Genomic DNA, 20,117 nt, shown 5'->3' on the forward strand with positions numbered 1-20,117 from the left:
AATAAAAGACGCCAATTAAATTTCTAACTTTCTAAGAAAGGCTAATTCATTGCATGCTGTTCTCTTTGCTATTTCTATTGTTGATAATTTCATAACAAAAGGCTTCCTTGTTTAACCTTGTTATATGCCACCCGTCATTACATTCCGAATCCGAAAATTGTTCGAGGAGAATAAAATCTTGAACATGTTCAGGATAAGTTTACGTTGACACCTGCGCCTTGGAAACTGATCCCGAACTTACTCTGACTCTATTCGGGGTATGCCTTGTGAATACAGTTATAAAATACTATTGGGACACAGTTGTCCCATATCCTACCAAAAGATTTAAGGATATTTAAGAAAATCACTTTAGGCACCATTGTAAGAGTGTTGATCATATTGTTTTCACTACATTTTGAAAAAATGTGAAAACTTTGAATTATCCACGTCCGTCTGTCCATAAACACAACTCCTCCGTCATTATACCAGAAAGAACGACAAATGAGGTGTCAAATGGAAGCTTTTAATCCAAGGATGACACTAAAGGTGAGAAATTTGACCTAGGCTGTCTGTCCGTCTGTCCATCTGACCGCGAATATAACTCCTCCGTCACTATACCAGGTAGAATGACAAATGAGGTGTCGAATGAAAGCTTATATTCCAAGGATGGTACTAAATGTGAGAAATTTGACGTAGGACTACCGGTTTTAGAAACATGACCAGAAGTACTGTTTTAAAGTCACCGGGATAGTACAAGTGATATATTATTCGACGCCTCTTCGCAAGACGAGAACAAATATACAGGGTGTTTGGTAAAGAATGGGCTATAGCTTAACCTTAGATTCCTGAGCTTAAAATAGGTCGATTTAAGTTAACTTACCTTAGTGTAAAAGTAAGACTTTTATTCTCTTAGTATTTTTACTTAAAAAAGGTATACTACATTAATCTCGCTAAACTGAACTGTTTTCGAGATAAACGCATTTTAAATCTGCGATACAACATTTTTTTTGCATAATATCATTGTAGTTAGACCCGAAAAATAAACTTGAAACTATAATAATTGTGCCAGTTCTCATATTTATGTCATTGCATCGCAAATTCCATTTGAAAAGATTTGCGATACATTTTTGAATATTTTTATGGTTTTACGTTATTTTTTGCGTGTAACTACAATGACATTATGCAAAAAATTATGTGGACGCGCAGATTTAAAATGCGTTTATCTCAAAAACGGTTGAGTTTAGCGAGATGATTCTAGTATAACTTTTTTAAGTAGAAATATTAAGAGAATAAAAGTTTTGATTCAAAAAGTATGTAGAGTGGGTAATAAAAAAATTGAACCTATTAAATGAGCGCTGAATGAGCTCTGGGTAATACATCATTTTTGGTGGCGAATTTAGATTTCTCGTCCCAAAAACCTAGGACTTACGAAGTCCAATTACTTGTTTTTTATTTGAAAAGTTTTGGATATCTGCGGAATGTATTGAAAGGGTTAAATGACTCCAGAAAAAAGAAGAAAAGAAAAACCAACACACATATGAAAAGAATAATAAAAAGGACCTAAAAAAGGCAACTTAAACCTTGAACGAAGTAAAATGGACACCGCACAAAAGAGAAAGGAAAATCTGAAACAAGGTCGGTCGGTACTCAACCGGTAACCGGTGGTGCTAGTCTCGCCATCAATGATTTTTGCAATTGAACATTGTTCTATTATAAACTATTTACAGTCGAACCTGCTTATTGGAATAGCCTTTGTGCAAGGCAAAAATATTCTTATAACCGGGATATTCTAATAACCGATCATTGGTGGCTAGTCGAAATAAGTGTTACCGAATATACGTAATAATATTATATACATACTGTGCCAATGTGTAGTTTTACATACTATGCCAATATGTAGTTTTATTACATACTATGCCAATATGTATATCATATTATATGTACCTACATATTCAGTGTATGTAAATGGTTTTAGGTCTTTTTACGTCAATAATACAGTAGTGTAACTAGTACTTATCTATGTATGTGTTAAATACCAAATTACATTACATGTATGTGAATGAATACATTATATAATTAATATGAAATGTATGCAATATGTAGATATGTAAATATTTTCTTATTAAAATGCATACCTATATAACAAAATTACTTTTTTTTTCTTGAGAAATTATTGGTAATTATAGCTTTTTCGTTGTTAATCCGTGTGGTCATCCTTAATCCATTGGTTGAATAGAAGTTTTATTGGCGTCAAGAAATGGATTGTTACATTCTTGTTCTTTTCTCTTCTTTTCGAATTTAACAAAGCCATAATTCCATCTTGCAAACAAGTAGGTACTCTCTGAGTGAATTCTAACTAAACTGCTTCTAACAATTTTATAACAGGCAACAGTGCCTTTGTGTAGACAAATAAAAATTATTTTATGACCCATGCATTTGTCGGCTATGCTAAAGATCGAATTGGTATTCCTAACAAAGTAATAAATATTTATTACCCTAATAATATCTAATCCAGCACTACCGGCCGTTGACGACAAACCATAATACCAAACATAATTTAAATTTTTAGTAAATTGTAAAAAAAAATATTCTTTGACCTGCAAAATATGCTAATAAGCGATATTATCTAGTTAGATCCTATTCCAATAAACAGATAAATTTATTAAGGAGTAAATGGAAATGTTTCGGGAACTTGAATTTATATTCCATAAACCAGGATATTCCTATAACAGGGATTCTAATAAGCGGGTTCGACTGTATATGATACATGATATGAGTAGTTACCAGTAATTTCTTTTTTTTATGCTAGGCAATAGTTTGCATAATGCAAGTATGCCTCATCAAGTAGCTTATGGGGCAATTATTACTCTTAAAAACCATCGGACTGGAGGAGGTTACCTTCACTCACATTTTCATTTATACCCCGAAGGAGTTGGAGCTCGGCAACAACAGGTAAATATATACCATCAAACAAGCTTTTTTTCTATACTATAATCACAATAACTATGCATTAGAAATAAACAAACCAAGACACCTCGAATGTTACAAGGAGCACTCCCAAATCATAATTTACAACGAACATATGTTACAGTTCAAGTTGATTCTCAGTTAGAGTTCACTATTCCTAGTTCGAGTCAACTCCAACTGAAACGAGCAGTAAGAGTTGATTTGAAAAATTTAATTCAACTTTTACTAGTTGAAGTAGACTCTTCCTAACCCTTGTTAGTAAAAGTAGATTATACGATTTATACGAGTGTTGAGTATAATCTCACATGTTTTTGATGAGTGCGCGCGTCTCTTTGTTTTGACCGTTTCAACTACTTATCACGATTTAGTCCGGGCTGTATCGTCGCCTCCGTTAGATAAATTAATCCGATTTGATTTTTTTGCACCATCTTACTCAAAAAGAGGTCCTTAGAACAAATCCACAGGGTGCCAGATGGTACCGTGGTCGAAAAATTGTTTAAATTTTATTAATAATAACGTAAATACAGGGCCCCCGCTATCATATGTGCAAAGTGTGCAACGCACACTGGCGCCATCCTTTTAGGGGCGCCAAAACTCAGGGTCAAAAACTGAAAAAAAAATTTGCAAAAAAAATAAAATTTGAAACGAAAGTTGAGAAATTAAATAGGATTAGATATAAATACACACGAAACATATTTAAATTAAGTGACTGCGATCTTTTAAAACGTTGTTTTGTTCTTGAAGAACATAATAACGGACATATCAGCATAATAAGGATATAGACTCCAACCATTTGTTTAATGAAATTAAAGCGTTAAAGTTATTTTCATTACATGATGATACTGACCCCATAAGTATTTTACAATATATATTTGAAAACAATTTAATCTCCACCCTTCCAAACATAAGCATTTCACTAAGAATTCTTTTGAAATTGCCTATATCTGTAGCTTTTGGCACAGACTTTGCGAATTTATAAACAAAAACAAAATTTTCGTTGAAAATCATTAAAAATCATTTAAAGACAATGCTTCAAGAAAGAAATTTTTGGTGATATAAATTTTAGCAATGTACCTAATTAATGAATTTGACCGTAAAATACGGCGATACCGTGTAATTTTCAGGGGCCCCACCGAATTGCATGAAAATTTGGATTTAGGTTCTACTTCCCTTTACTTCAAAGTTGGACTTGTGCAGTTGTTTGCTTTTGATTGGGGTGTGAAAGTTACCCCTTCTCGGGAGTGAAAAATATAGGTTTAAAATAAGTCCGAAATGGATAAACTGACTAATTCTAAGCAACTTTTGTTCTATAGAGTTTTGTAACTAAATCAATACTTTTCGAGTTATTTATGAGTGAAAATGTTTATTGTTAAACAAAAAAACCCGATTTTTAGCGGTTTTTCGCAAATAACCCAAAAACTAACTATTTTATCGAAAAAAACATTGTTATCAAAAATTTAGCTGATAAAAAAACGAAAAAATTCATGAAGTCTATTTTACCTAAGAAAAAGAAAAAGACGAAAAGCCCCAGATACAAAGTTTCCTATAATTAAATAATCAAAAATAACTAAGATAAAAATAATAAACAGTATTTAAATCTAAGACTTATCGTTCAAAGAAACTGGTTTTTTGGCAGCATCCTAAATCCCTGGCTTTTACAATTTATAAGCACAGAGACGACGAATATAGAAGAAAGCGAAGAGGACACGGTCATGTATCCACTATCGTTTCGTCTAGGAAAAAGTCCGAAAGACAGTTTCGAGTACTCAAAATCTGAGTAAAGATGAAAATCGAAAAGACAATTTTTGTTTTTATTTGATTCAGAGTTGGACCACCATCTCCAGACAGCTGTTTCTGCCTCCTCAGGCTTTATCAATGGAGCTATGCTGTCTTTGCTGGAAAACTGTCTTTTCCCTCTATTCTATCTAGTAAAAGCAAAATTGAAGCTCATGAAAAATACGTTCTTATTCGTCAAATTCCAAATCAAATTTTTCAACGTGAAATAACTAAAAAATTAAGCGTCTTTCGGGGAAAACTCATTAAAACTTATTATGACTGCTAAAGTTCAGTTTTTTGCCTTATCTCAAGCACCTACCTAAAATACCTACCTACCTTCAAAAAAATAAATAAATAAACACGAACCAAAATGGCTTAAGGGGCGCCAAAATCCTTTTTTGCACACAGGCGCGAGTAGTTCTTACGGGGGCCCTGCGTAAATGTTGTACAATATTTTTAATAATTAAAGTAAATAAATTTTAAGTTCAATAAAGTTACTGAACTGCTATCGTTACGATTACTGCCATCGACCACTTACATTCAATCTCGGTTAATTTGATTAATAATCGCAACAAGTAAAGTAAAATTCTTCTTTCGGTACAATAAAGTGTTACTTTACTGCCGCAAATGAGGGCAAATGAGTACAGTAATGAATGACCTTAGTGACGGTTGGCGTCAATTTTTTTTAAACAAATTCGCAAAAATATGTTTTTCATTTCGGACAAATTTTGTTAGATTCTTTGGGGAATTTTGTTGTTCTCTAAAATTGACTGATGTCGAGTTATATGCGATTAAAAATTTGAAAAACGGGAAAATAACCATTTTCAAGGTTTAATAATTCGGTTAAAAATAATTATTATGAAAGTCAGAAACTGACCAAATCAAAGATTAAAGCCCCATCTATAAGATCCTGAAGAAGCTTTTGTCATTATTCCATTACTAAGATGTTATTTTTAATTATCAACAACGAGCGCTAAGCGTGTATTGAGGCGGCCGTCAATGTGAGTGCGAGTGAGATGGTATTAGACGGACGGAATGGTGCATCCCTTTCGCACTCACCATTGACGGCCGCCTAATACGCACTTAGCGCTCATTTTTAATAATTAAACAACAGCTTAGTAATAAAATAATGACAAAAATTTCTTCGGGATCTTGTAGAGGGGGCTATAAGCTTTGATTTGGTCACTTCCTGTCTTTTGACAACAATCACTTTTAGAGAAAAATCAGAAGATACCTTTTTTGCTCAGAATGACCCAAATGAGATAAAAAAAATTGGTTCGAAGTGAAAAAATTATTTTTGTGAATTTGTTTAAAAAAAATTGTTTAAACAATTTTTCGACCAAGGTACCGCCTGACACCCAGTGGATTTGTTATAAGGACCTCTTTTTGAGTAAGTTTGTGCAAAAAAATCGAATCGGAGTAATTTACCTAACGGGAGCGACGATACAGCCTGGACTAATTTGAACATATCCAGTAACATATAATTTCTACTTAGAATCTGTTGTTTGTGTGAATCAGAATCAACTCTTACTAAATGACATTGGGAAGAGTATATTTTTTTACATATATAGTAAATCCCAAATCATGATTTTTTTTTTGTAAGCATTTATTAACAATCAGAATTACATATTCTCTAAGCTAATTTGATAACAAGTACAATAACATATATCAATGTATTATTGTACACTAAAATGGCGTTATGAGGTACATCACCCAGCGGTTTCACCTCAGTTTCAGCGAAGATCTATGGGCCATAATCTTCGCAATCTTCTGTTGTTTAGTGGCTGCAGTAATGGTAATATTAATTGGTTGGGGTGGTCTTCCAATTTCTCGTGATGTCTGTTGGCTCTTTCTTGAATTACTGTGCTGACTAACGGGATGTTTAGGTCTGTATGAAGGGTTTGGTTGGAAATGTACCACGGGGCATTTGCGATGGTGCGTAGAATTTTTGATTGAGTTCTTTGGATAATTTTTGTGTTTGATTTGCTGGCACAACTCCATAGTTCTATACCGTACGTCCATATAGGTTTGATGACTGTTTTATAAATCAGCAGTTTGTTCTCAATTGAGAGTCAAATTTACAAGGTTTGTTCATTGTAAATCATGATTCGGGAGTACCTACTCCTCGTAACACTCAACCTGTCTTGGTTTGTTTATTTCTAGTGCATCTTTATTGCGATTTTAGTATAGATATTCGCATGAACCCTATTTTTTATTTATAACGAAGTACTACAGCTTTCTTAGTATATAGTTTAGGTTATAGTCTATCTTTATGACCGAGAGAGTATTATAGCATAATTTTAACTGATACCTCCAATGCTATAATAGTCTCTCGGTCATAAAGATAGACTATAGTACATAGTACTCCTCTCGCGAAAACTATATTTGTATTTTTAGTTTTTATAATTATTTTAGTAAGACTTTTTGAAGTCGTATTCATAAAAGGTTGATCCTGAACCGGTTCAGTACTGAACACTATAAGGCCAGTAAATCGTTTTGGAGTCAAATCCTCGTCACGACGGGTTTGTTTGAAAATTTGGATTTTGGTTCCTCTTACTCTCTACTTCACTTTTGGACTTGAGCCCAGTGGCGGATCCAGGGGGGGCAATGGGGGCGATCGGCCCTCCCTCTCAACCCAAGTGATTTTTTTTTTTTTAATTATAATATAAAGATTACAAAATCATTTTTTATTTTTTCAAATGGATAATTATACATGTCAAAATTACAATATTACATATATAAATTACAATACAGTGTTTGAACATAAAAAAGTGTTTTGATTAATTTCACCTCTAGAACCTTTACTGTATAAGAGGACATATAAAATTTTAAAATGCTTTTTGTACTTAAATGTGTATATTGGCCTTTTTTAAGGTAATTTTGATAATCCGGATGGGGTCCGGTCCCAATTAATCCGGATTATTGACGTTCTACTGTATATGAATTATGAATTACATATAAATATATTTTATTAGTATGGGACTTGGCTAAAACGGGTCAGTGACGCCAGTATATTTGGAAATGAGTAATTTATAATCCTTATAAATTAAGAATTAAAAATGATCACAATAAGCATATTTAAAAAAATATGTAATCCTATATACTGTGAACGTAACTTAGCATCTCCACGTATAATTATAAAATCGTTTGCAGATAACAGATTCGCCGAAAATCTCTCGAAAATTGCGCGCCTAGCAAAAACTATATTAATTCGCCGAAAATATAAATAATATGTTCACACGCCGATCTGACCCGAGCTGACCACGAAAAAAGAACACCCTTATTAATTATTAGTAATTAGTGCATTTTGGGTATCGATGCAAGTAACATCTCTAATACTGATTCGTACAGATCTTAGGTTGTAAATTGATAGCGTGATTAATAGTATTTTGAGTTTATTCTTCTTTTTTATATTAATATAGTTTGTGATTTACGAAGAGTTATAAGATGTCAAATAAACGAAAGGAATCAGAAGCTTCTACCGAGAACTTAAAAAGTAAAAAATTCAAATGTCGCAATATAACTGATTATTTTTTAAAAAATCAACATAGTTTGGGTGATAATATTAATAGTAAGATGATAATAAATATGTACAAGGTACATCTTATCAGATAGATCATACTATGAGACCTACTGCTCTTGGATCAAATTTAAGTTCTGAGAGCATTCAAAACAAGTCATGCGATTTATGCAAGTCATGCAGTAAATACCAATTCTACTTTCGAGAGTTTTATGGAAAAAGGTATGTCTTATATGCATGAAAGTATGTATAGATATATAATATTATATAAGCTTATTTTGTATCACGTTTGACAGAAGTGAGTATTTCTCCACGAGTACGATAGATAGTCACTTATGTCGCGGGATGCAATCATCCACATATATAAAATTAGGGTAATAAATTAAATTTTAAACTTCATATGGGAAAGTACATCATGTGACACCTTATTTAAAAGCTTTTGAGATACTGATTACAAAAATGTATAGGCAATACTTGTACAAAATGTCGGTCCAATGCTTTTTAAATGCATTCATTTTTTTTTATAATCCTGAGAAAACTAATAAGTATTTTTGAAAAATTTAAACGCAAAATGCAAGATTACCTTATTACCGAAGGTCGAAAGTCTCTGAAAACTTCTATAATGTTTATTTTAATAAGTTACAGGGGGGAGAAAAAGAGAAAATTGAGTATGATTTTTAACACGTTGACGGACAGTGCGTCAAATGTATAAGCAAGTGTTGTGACACTATATTGTATTTTGCAAAGTAGAATAGGGGAAAACGCAACGTGTATAGACGTTGTGTCACATTACATCAATTGAAATTACAGGTCTATGGACGTTCTATACGTCAGCGTGTTAATTTCAAATATATCATTCAAAAGAAACTTTTTGTTTATTCTAATGGACTTTCAGCCCTCGGTAATAATGTAATATTTTATTCTGCGTTTAAATTTTTCAAAGATTCTCGTATTAGTTTTCTCAGGATTCGAAAAAAAAATTAATGCGTTTAAAAAGCATTTGACCAAAATTTTGTGTATGTACGTATTATACATTTTTGTAATCAAATGATTTTAAATGAGGTGTCACATGATGTACTTTCCCATTACGAAATAAAATTAAAACTATTTCGACATGAATTTTTTTGCCTTGAAAAAAGTAAAGTATTTTGATTTTGAAAAATACATTCGGTTAATTCATTATTACATTTCCGAAACTACTGTAAGTTGGTAACTTATAAAGTCTCATTTTGTAGGTTTTTAAATTTTAATGATAATTCACTACATATATTTATTTTTATTTCGTCAACTTTATATATAGGGTGTCCCAACCCAAAAGTCGCGGAACCGTTGAATATTTCGCGAAATGAACATCGGATCGAAAAAATGAAAAATATGTGTTCAATAATTTTTAAAAATCTATCAAATGATACCAAACACGACCCCCTACGTGGGATGGGGGTAACTTTAAAATATTTAATGTTGACCTCCAGTTTTAATTGTAGATTTGGATTCCTTACGTAAAAGTAAGCAACTTTTATTCGAGACATTTTTTCGAATTCTGGATAGATGGCGCTATAATCGGAAAAACGATTTATAGAAATTGTTTAATATCTGTTAGAAACACATTCTCAAATGAAAAATCAAAAAAACACAAGTTGAATATTTTTCAAAATCCTATCGAATTGAATGCCACCAAACACGAGACGGTGTCATTCGATAGGTTTTTGAAAAATATTAAACACGTGTTTTTTAGTTTTTTACTTGGAAGTGTATTTCTCGAGACAGACTATTTCTATATTATTCTATTTCTATATAATAGAAAAAAATGTCTCGAATAAAAGTTTCTTACTTTTACGTAAGGAATCCAAATCTGCAATAAAACTGGGGGTTTCCATTTACGATTTCAAATTGAGCCCCACCCCACCTCTAGGGGTTGGAGTAGGGGGTAGTATTTGATGTCATTCGATAATAGATTTTTAAGAATTACTGAACAGGTATTTTTGAGTTTTATTCTGTGTCCTAAGCAACTTTTGTCTTATAGAGTTTTTTTCACTAACTCAATACTTTTTCGAGATATTTGCGAGTGAAAATGTTCATTTTTCAAGAAAAAAAAGTATTTATCGGAAATTTTTCTTAGTTTATCAAAAAATGGTATATTATGTATATAGTCTGTAAGTAGATATAGTAGAAGCAAAGTTGTGGCTTATGAAAAGTTGGTAAATAGGGAGAAGTGTATTTTTGAAGTGTGTAAAATAAATAATTACATATGTTACAAATTTTGACCATAGCTCTGAAGATGGCTTTGTAAGCCGAAAGCGCTCAGCTAGGAATTATTTATTTTACACGCTTCAAAAATACACTTCTCTCTATTTACCTGTTGCCATAAGTGTGTACAAAACTATTTCAGTCTTTACATTTATGAAAAGTAGATTCTTATTCGAAAACATTCTAATTCTAATATTTCTACGTGAACTATCCAAAAAATGAAGCACTCTTTGGTAAAAACTCATCAAAACTTTTTTAAAATTTAAGTAAAAGCTTTCTTATTGTTTTTTATAAAAGTTTCTTGGATTAAGACTAAGCAAGTTACGCTCAAAATAAAGTTGGTCCCTTTTTTTGTAAATAAATCGTGAAAATCGCCCCCTATTTAGTATCCCAAATAAAATTAATCTTTACCACTTTAGTATTTACATTACTTATGTATTGTTTACATGATATGTAAGTTTCAGCGGTTCAAAGTATTTTTGAAAAAAATTGATTTTAAAGTAAAAAATATTTTTTTTTGTTTTGAAAAAATGCATTTTTTTTTTCAAAATAACCTAAAAATATTAGTGATATAATAAAATCTAGAAGTGTATAAAAAAGTTTAGGTCCTGCTTTTCTGAATATTTTGGATTTTTTTGTTTTTCTGTTAGACAAAAATTGTTTCAAATACTCGTTGAAGCTCTTTTTTAAGGTAACTTGTAACAAAACATTATTATTCTAGATTACTACCTATACTCACAAAGATGATAACAATAAATGGATCATAAAAAAATTTAACTCTGAATCAGCTGATGGAATTGAAATAATAAAAAACGGAGATTTAGTTCGTTTAGAACACATTCCAACCAAACGCAATCTACATTCACATAAAGAACAGGCACCGATCACAAAAAAACATTTTCAGGTAAGATAGTGTTACACGCTTCAAGTACTGGCCTAATTCATACCTAACTGTAAACCGAGATGGGTTCCTAGCCGCTACGTACATTTCGCGTAAACATTTTTTTACTACCTACTTAAGGGGGGGGGGGTATGGTTTGAAATATTTGATTTTTTTATTATTTCAAATGAAAGTGCCTACTTTCAAGAATACTCTCTGAAAGTTTCAGATTGATCGGAGTAAAATTACCCGAGATACAGAGTGTTGAATATCCCTACCTTCGACCCGCTTTGCCGCGGCTTTGTGATAGTACGCTTGAGCGTAGTGAGAAACGTTCAACAACCGTTCGCCTTCTCTTTTGTAGATTACTCCGCAATTCAAAAAACATATTCCAATATTCATCACTTTACGATTTGGCAGACAAATAAGAAGATAAAGATGCAGTTGTCAAAACTTTACACGCATTTTTCTCAAAACTGCTTTTTCAAATGCGGTGGACATTGTAGCTGAAAAACTACTTGACCGATTTACCTGAAATTTTGCATAGATTTTCTTTAGACATTTCGTGAGGTAACAACGTCGAGATATTTTTCGTTTTGTGCTTATTTTTTGTTCAACAATATTAAACCTGTTGGTTTTCACAATTTTTTTATCAAAAATTTCGTATTTTTCACTTATGAGTGATACCAAAAATTCAAAAATCATTAAAAATAAAAAAACTCGACGTTGTTACCTCGAGAAACTCATAAGCTAATTAAATCTTTTTGAATTTTTGGTTTCGTATAATCCAGTGATGAGTTCTGATGTCCACAGCAAAATCCATTTTTTTTGAGCTGCCTGCCAAAATTTGTCACCAATGGCTTATTTTTAAATATTTTGGATTGAATTTTTTCTTAAATATTCTTTGAATTGTACTTAATATGTTTATTTAATTTAAAAATAAAATATTTCTACCATAGCTTCGAAAACAATTCACAAAAATGTGCTTGATATGTTGATTTCAAACCATACCCCCTCTTAGGCGACCCTAATATACTCACGGACAAAAATATTGTATATGCATGTGTAATGAAATTTTTTGTGCTGTTATTCTTAGCCCCTGTATCATAGGAATAGGATTTGTTTTCCGAATGCTATGTTTTAAAGTTCCAGCTCTTCCCCTAAGAGCTGGAACAACTCTAAAGTAATCTTATTACACAAGAAAGGTGATAATCGAAAGTTGGAAAACTACAGGCCCATCAGTCTATTGTCACACCTATTTAAAATACTCACCAAAGTCATAACTACCCGACTAACAAGAAAATTAGATGAATACCAACCATATGAACAGGCAGGTTTTAGAAAAGGCTATTCAACTTCCGATCACCTGTTAACCACAAAAATATTAATAGAAAAATTTCCAGTTTTTATAGCATAGACTACGAAAAAGCTTTCGACACTATAGAACACACGGCCGTAATAAACGCAATTCAAAATTGTAGAATAGACAGCAGATATATTAACTTAATAAAAGAAACTATGAACCAAGCTACAGCTACATACTACCTAAATGAAAATGAATACACGAACCCTGTACCATTAAACAGGGAAGTCAAACAGGGAGACACTCTATCACCCAAACTGTTCACCTTAGTTTTGGAGGACGTTTTAAAAATCTAAATTGGAAATATAAGGGAATAAACATCGATGGCCGCTACCTCAGTAATCTACGATTTGCGGATCACATAATCCTGATAGCTACTGACCTACAAGAACTGCAAACCATGCTTTCAGAACTCCACACATAATCTTCTAAAATAGGACTGAAAATGAATTTAAACAAAACAAAAGTCATGCACTCCGAAGAAACGATGACAATAATAAACAACAAAGTTATAGAAAAAGTTGGAGGATATATATACTTAGGACAAGAAAGTTAGCATGGGCAGCATTCGGCAAACTGAACTATATACTCAGAAATCAGCAAATTCAACTACATCTTAGATCCAAAGTTTTTGATGCATGCATTATTCCGATATTAACATATGGGGCACAAACATGGACAATCACAAAAAAGAATATGAACATACTCAGAGTCACTCAACACGCGATGGAAAGAGCAATGCTTGGCATATCACTTAAGGACAGGAAAACAAACACATGGATAAGACAGAAAACCAAAGTCACCGATGTGGTACGAAAATCACTAAAATTGAAATGGGAATACGCTGGACATGTAGCTAGGAGCGATCTTAACAAATGGCACAGAACAATTCTAACCTGGAGACCATACGAACACAAAAGACCCAGAGGCAGACCTCCTATGAGATGGACAGATGATCTGAAACGAACTGCCTGGAAAATTTGGCTACAAGTAGCGTACAACGAAAAACAATGGAAAGGAAGATTTGAAGAGGCTTATGTTCAGATGTGGACGTGAATAGCTAGACGAAGAAGAAGAAGATGTTTTAAAGTATTATATAATTGCTATAATCAGATTTAAATCTGATTTGGGCTATATGCTGGCCAGTCTAATTTATAAATTGAATCTCATCAAGGTACAGCTGGTTCCAAAAAAAAAACTGATACGAGTCTTAAAGCGTAATTTGTAGAAAATTGAACAGTGTATTTTGAAGGATAAATACTTATTATTTACATACTGTCACTGTCACTGCCACATCTTAAAATTTGTCAGATTAAATAACATAGACATTGACATTTGTCAGATTAAATAATATAGACAATAAAAAAGACAGATTAAATAACATAGTTATAATATTAAACTGTTATAGGTCCCCCTCTGGCAATATTAATACTTTTTTAGAAAATCTTGAGTCGGTTTTAAATTTCGTTTTTAAATCTAATACCTATATTATTGTATGCGGTGATTTTAATATTGATACAAGATATTTAAATTCTGATGTTATCAAACTACAAAATGTCCTTTCTTCTTTTAATGTAAATTTTAATCTCGTAAAATGGCCCACTAGGGTCACGGATACCAGCATTACGACGATTGATAACGTCTTTGTTAATTTTTTAAACTCTTCTGTTACTTGTGTAAACGACAATACTGTGTCCGACCATCGAACTGTACTGATTGAGTTTGATTTTGCGGGAGAGTCGAGTGTTTTCTATCAAAAAAGAAATTTTAATGACATTACTATAAATAAATTTATAAATGACATCTCAAGTGACGACTGGAATCAAATATATGTTATCCTAGATACAAATATTGCTTTTAATATTTTTATGTATCATTTTAACATAAATTTTCCTATTATAAATAAAAAGTCCAAATTAAATAGTAATAAATGGGTTAATATTGAGGTGAGACAATCAAGTTATCAATTGAAAAATTTGCATGCATTATCTAGGGCATTTCCAGAATTGCGTGATTATTATAGACATAAAAAAGAGAGCATCAAAAGCTTCTAAATTTAACCAAAAAATGCCATTACCAAGATATAATAAACACCTCAGATAATCCTTCTAAAAGTGCTTGGAAAATTATATCTGATTTTTCAAAAAGTAAAAAAAAATGAAAGTAACATAACACTTTCAAACGGGGATAACTTAATTACAGATTTATTAGAAATAGCCAATAAATTTAACCTATTTTTTAAAAATGCTCCATTGGATGCAATTGCGACCATTCCAAACAAACCTGATAGTACATATATTTGTAACAACACTGTTTTGGATGACCACTTTCTTCTACATCCGTACACTACAATAGAATTAAACAAATTATTAAACCAAAAACTAAAAATAAAAAATCTCATGGCTTTGATGAAATCCCTGGGTTTTTAATAAAATCTTTTATAATATCGCCATTAACATATTTAGTTAATTTATCATTTTCAAATGGCAATTTTCCAGATTGTATAAAAACGGGAAAGGTGTTACCAATTCATAAAAAAGGTGACCCAAAACTAAATAGTAAATAATTACCGTCCAATAACAATTTCTTCGGTATTTTCAAAAATTTTTGAATACAGTTATTTACAAAGACTTAACTCATTTTTACAGACGAATAAAGTGATTGTTAGTAACCAACATGGTTTCCAGTCCAAAAAATCTACCCATACAGCAACGCATTCCTTTTATGATACTCTCACATCTCTAATAGATACTGGAGAGAGTCCTGTTGGGATATTTTGTGATCTTAGCAGGGCTTTCGACTGTGTCAATCACGAAATTTTATTTTATAAATTAAAAAATATCGGCATTCAAGGACGTGCGTTAAATTGGTTAACATCATACTTAACTGCACGTCGTCAATACGTCAGCTTAACAGAAAAAGGAAAATTATCAAATGCGACGCATAAATCCAACTATCTCGATATTGACATAGGTGTACCGCAAGGCTCAATTTTAGGACATGTTCTCTTTCTTATTTATGTAAACGATGTTGTCTCGGTTAACTCGGATGGACATTTCACGACATTTGCAGACGACATAAATGTAATAGTCAATGGACCTGATACTTCTTTGAAGTCCAAATGTAACAGCTTACTGTCAGATCTTTACAACTGGTTCTCTAAGAACTATTTATTGTTGAACACCCAAAAAACTCTTTTCATGCAGTTCCATAATAGGCAACGATGTATTAACCCAATTAATTTAAATATAAATAATAATGATATTGAACTTGTTTCATCATTAAAGTTCTTAGGACTTCATTTAGATCAGGGGTTCCCAAACTTTTTTGTACCACGCCCCCTTTTGTTGAAATGAAAGTTTCTCGCGCCCCCCCACCCCTTAACAATAAATTGTATATGCCTGGGAACAAAACAAAATCAAATAAGTGTTACATAAAAAACAAAACATTTATTTATATATACATACTGCCATAAAATACAACAATATCAGTTTTAATAAAATACAAAAATTATTAATAAAAGAAAAAATAGATTAGGTTGGTTAATGAGATGGATGGGCTTGCATTTTCTTTACTAGTATGCCTATTCGTGGCTGAGTTTTAGTAAGTGCACAACGCAAGTCACTAGCAGCATCAAGTTTATTTCGATACTTTTGTTTTAATTGCCACAAATGTTGAAAATGCTTTTTCGCACAAAGAGGTACTTGAAAAAGGCAAATATAAACGAAGAGCTTCCCGTGATACACTAGGATACACTTTGAAATATTTTAACCAAAATGAAGGTTTGTCCATTATATCAAAGTTGTATTTGGCAGAGGAATCATGTTTTATTTGCAAAGCATCTTCTTGAAGTGATTCAGGCAAGGAGTCTATGTTGACATGGAATGGGTCGGTTGACATTCTGAAAATACTATCGTCACAAGTGTTTGGAAAGTATTTCTGGAACTCTTCAATTAGGCTCTCCAAATGGTTTGATATTTGGATTTTCAAACTTGATCCTTCATAAATATCTCTGAAGCGTGTTTCTTCTGACATTGACTCTACTTTAGGAAAACTCGAATAATTGCAGGGGTTTGCTGATATTTTACGCCTCCAAAGTTGCAGTTTGAGTAACGAGTTTGCACGATGAGTAACTATATTTGAGTCTCCACCCTGCAGTTAAGGGCTTAAGTTAAGGCTGTTCAACGAGTCAAAGATGTCTGACAAATAAGCCAATATTACTTGGGTACAACTTTTTTTGAAGGCCACGCGTAGTTCATTTTGCTTTTGCTGTTCCAAGAAGGTGATTATTTCATCTCGAAGGTCAAATAATCTTGCTAACATGTTTCCTTTTGAGAGCCATCGTACTTCTGTATGAAATAGCAGTGTTTTGTGATCACTTCCTAAATCTTCACAAAGAGTTTTAAACAGTCGAGTATTCAACGCACTGTTTTTTATGTAATTCACTACTTTAATACACAACTTTAAGACAGCATTGCATTCATTTGAAAGAGTTTTTGCTGCCAAGGCTTGTCGATGTATAACACAATGTATCCCAGTCACATCAGCATTTTTCTCTCTTACTAATTGTACAAATCCTGAGCGAGAACCAAGCATTGAAGGCGCGCCATCCGTACATACACCGATTAGTTTTTGCCAAGAGATTTCCTGTTTGTCAAAAAAGTCTGACACTGCTTTCATAACATCAATAGCTTTTGTCGTGGTCTCCAACTCTGTAGAAAAGAGTAGCTCCTCTTTCACTCTATCATTTTCAACATACCGAACATAAACAATTAACTGAGAACATTGTGCTATGTCGGTACTCTCGTCTAGCTGAATAACAAAAAATGGCGATTGTTTTACTGCATCAAGTACCTGGTTTTGTATGTCTTCGGCCATGTCATCAATGCGACGTTTCACGGTATTGTCAGAAACAGGTATTTGAGATAACTTTTGCTTACTCTGCGTTCCAAGAATAATATCAGCTGCCTTTAACAAACACGGTTTAACAAGCGTCTCTCCAATAATATGGCTCTTCTTTTCTTTAGCAATCAGAAGTGATAGCTCATATGAAGCTTCAAGAACTTTTTCAGATGACTGAGCAGTAGAACCAGTACTATCTAACTTCATGCGTTTTAAATTTTCAGATTTTGTAGCAAAAAATTCCTTTGGTTTGTCCTTAAAAGGGTTATGTTTGGATGACAAATGTCTTTCAAGACGATTAGGTCTCATTGCATCATTACTTAATACTTCATAGCAAATTACACACTGAGGATGTTCGACATTATCTTTACGCATACAAATAAACCCATATTTGATATAATCATCATTATACTTGCGTTTCTTTGCTGAGCTCATCTTGACTACAATTATCTTCCCTCACTCAAATCAACGAAATCAATAAAAGTCAACTACCACAATTAAAATTTCACAACACGTACGCTTTTATAATGCAAAAATAAGTGCAGGCTACGCCAAGGTATCTCAAACACTGAGTCACAATTGATAAGAGCTGCGTCTGCGGTTAGCTGGCCTGCGTCTGGCGGTTAGGAGGGAAGGAGGGAGGCAGTGCTTGGAAACGCTCGGTTGTCAAATTATGCGCGCTATTGCCACATTGAACGGCTCACATTCCATTCTTTCAAGCCTTCGATTTCAAATTTATGTAGTAAAGTCAGATGTTACAGTGGTTTGTTTTAATTTTCTAAACATCATGGTTAATTTAGAATTTTAGAAAAACTAGGTAGGCACCTGAATTTAATTTAATTTTCGACTTGTCTCGCGCCCCCCCCCCCCTGACATGTCCTTACGCCCCCCGGGGGGCGCGCCCCCCAGTTTGGGAACCCCTGATTTAGATGAATGTCTTTATTGGAGGAAACATTGTGATACACTGGCCGCAAAGTTAAACTCAGCAACGTTTTTGTTTCGAAATTTAAAACAAGTTTTAACGGAGAAACAATTAATAATGCTTTATTGTGCCCAAGCCGAATCTCGTTTGAGATACGGGATTTGTTTTTGGGGATCAAGTTCCCATATCAATGAAGTCTTTTTTTGCACAAAAAAGAATAATACGGACTATTGCTGGTATCCCTCATAAAACAAGTTGTAGGCAATACTTTCAAAATTTCAAAATATTGCCTTTGGCCTGTATTTATATTCTGGAGACCTGTATATATATATATTTAATAACCTCGAAAATTTTAAAACCAATGGGCAAATACATAACATGAACACTAGATATAAAGATACCTTGCGTGCCCCAATATGTAGGGGAAATATATATTGCAGGTCCCCGGGTATAATGGGACAAAGACTATAATAGTTTACCAACCCATATAAAATTGTGTAAGAGCCTGACAAGCTTTAAACTAAATTTAAAGGAATTTCTGATGACACACATTTTTTATTCGGTTAAAGAATTTCTTCAATTTTAAATGTATTTTCATTGTTAGTTTGTGTAGTGAAATTGTTTATTTGTTTGTTATATTTACTTAATGTATTACTTTTGACAAATTCTATACAGACTCTGTCTGTCTAAAAGAAAATAAAGTATTTATTTATTTATTTATTTATTTATTTAGATAACTTATTTTGTTCAACCTCAAAAAATGGTTCCAAATGCTAGCAAATAACTAAAAGCAAGAATTGTAACGAAATTAGAAGATGGTTGGTCACTATCTGCCGTAAGGAACCATTTTAAGGTGGTATGACACAATGTTAAAATTTATATAGTTTTTAGGTACAGTTAACGTCACTATTTCAAAACCAATCTTCAACTTAAGGGTATGTACGTGAACTGTAGAGTTTCTATTTTAATAGTATCTAGTTAAAATTTCCAAAGAAAGCAGTAAATTTTTTATAACTGTACTTAAAATAATCCATGTCAAAACTTACTTGGTAACCTGCCCTAAGAATTGGTTTTGTGTAATAATTTTTGAACTTGGGTACAAAATAACTACCACAAAGGATTAACTATACAAAAACCTTTATTTTAAGCAAAATTTCATTGCCCATACTGCCATAATTTTTAAATTAACTGTACCTAAAACTAAAAATTATAGTAAAAATCGGCAAACTAGGGATTTTTTTGATATTACTGTAACAAGTTGGCATTTTGTTAGTGATAAATTAGTTCGACTATCACTTAATAGATGAGAAAATGAGTTCACCTGTCATTTAGTAGATGGCGGCAGTGATGTATTAAATGTCGACAGATGCGCGTTTGCCGGATTTTAAAAAAGCCTGCAAATCATTGAAAACGAGTTTTGTAACCATGGAAATACGAATCACATGGTTTGTTTAGAAGAGTGGCCCCTTCCCCTCCCAGTAAATATTTTGAGCCTTGTTTGACTTTCAATTATAATTGTGTAATCATTTTTTTATCCAAATCTTTATCTTTATTATCAAAT

General features: G+C 32.5%; 1 protein-coding gene across 1 annotated transcript in view; it reads left to right on the forward strand.

Moving 5' to 3' along the window:
- Nucleotides 1–20,117, forward strand: part of LOC126883255 (protein O-mannosyl-transferase 2) — a 169,343-nt gene that overhangs the window by 96,385 nt on the left and 52,841 nt on the right. Inside the window, exons 9-10 of the mRNA XM_050648550.1 lie at nucleotides 2,789–2,931; nucleotides 11,211–11,393. Coding sequence (XP_050504507.1) covers nucleotides 2,789–2,931; nucleotides 11,211–11,393 — 326 coding nt within the window. The remainder of the gene's footprint in view (nucleotides 1–2,788; nucleotides 2,932–11,210; nucleotides 11,394–20,117) is intronic.

The sequence above is a fragment of the Diabrotica virgifera genome, chromosome 4 (genome assembly GCF_917563875.1).
Source record: "Diabrotica virgifera virgifera chromosome 4, PGI_DIABVI_V3a".
NCBI lineage: Eukaryota > Metazoa > Arthropoda > Insecta > Coleoptera > Chrysomelidae > Diabrotica > Diabrotica virgifera.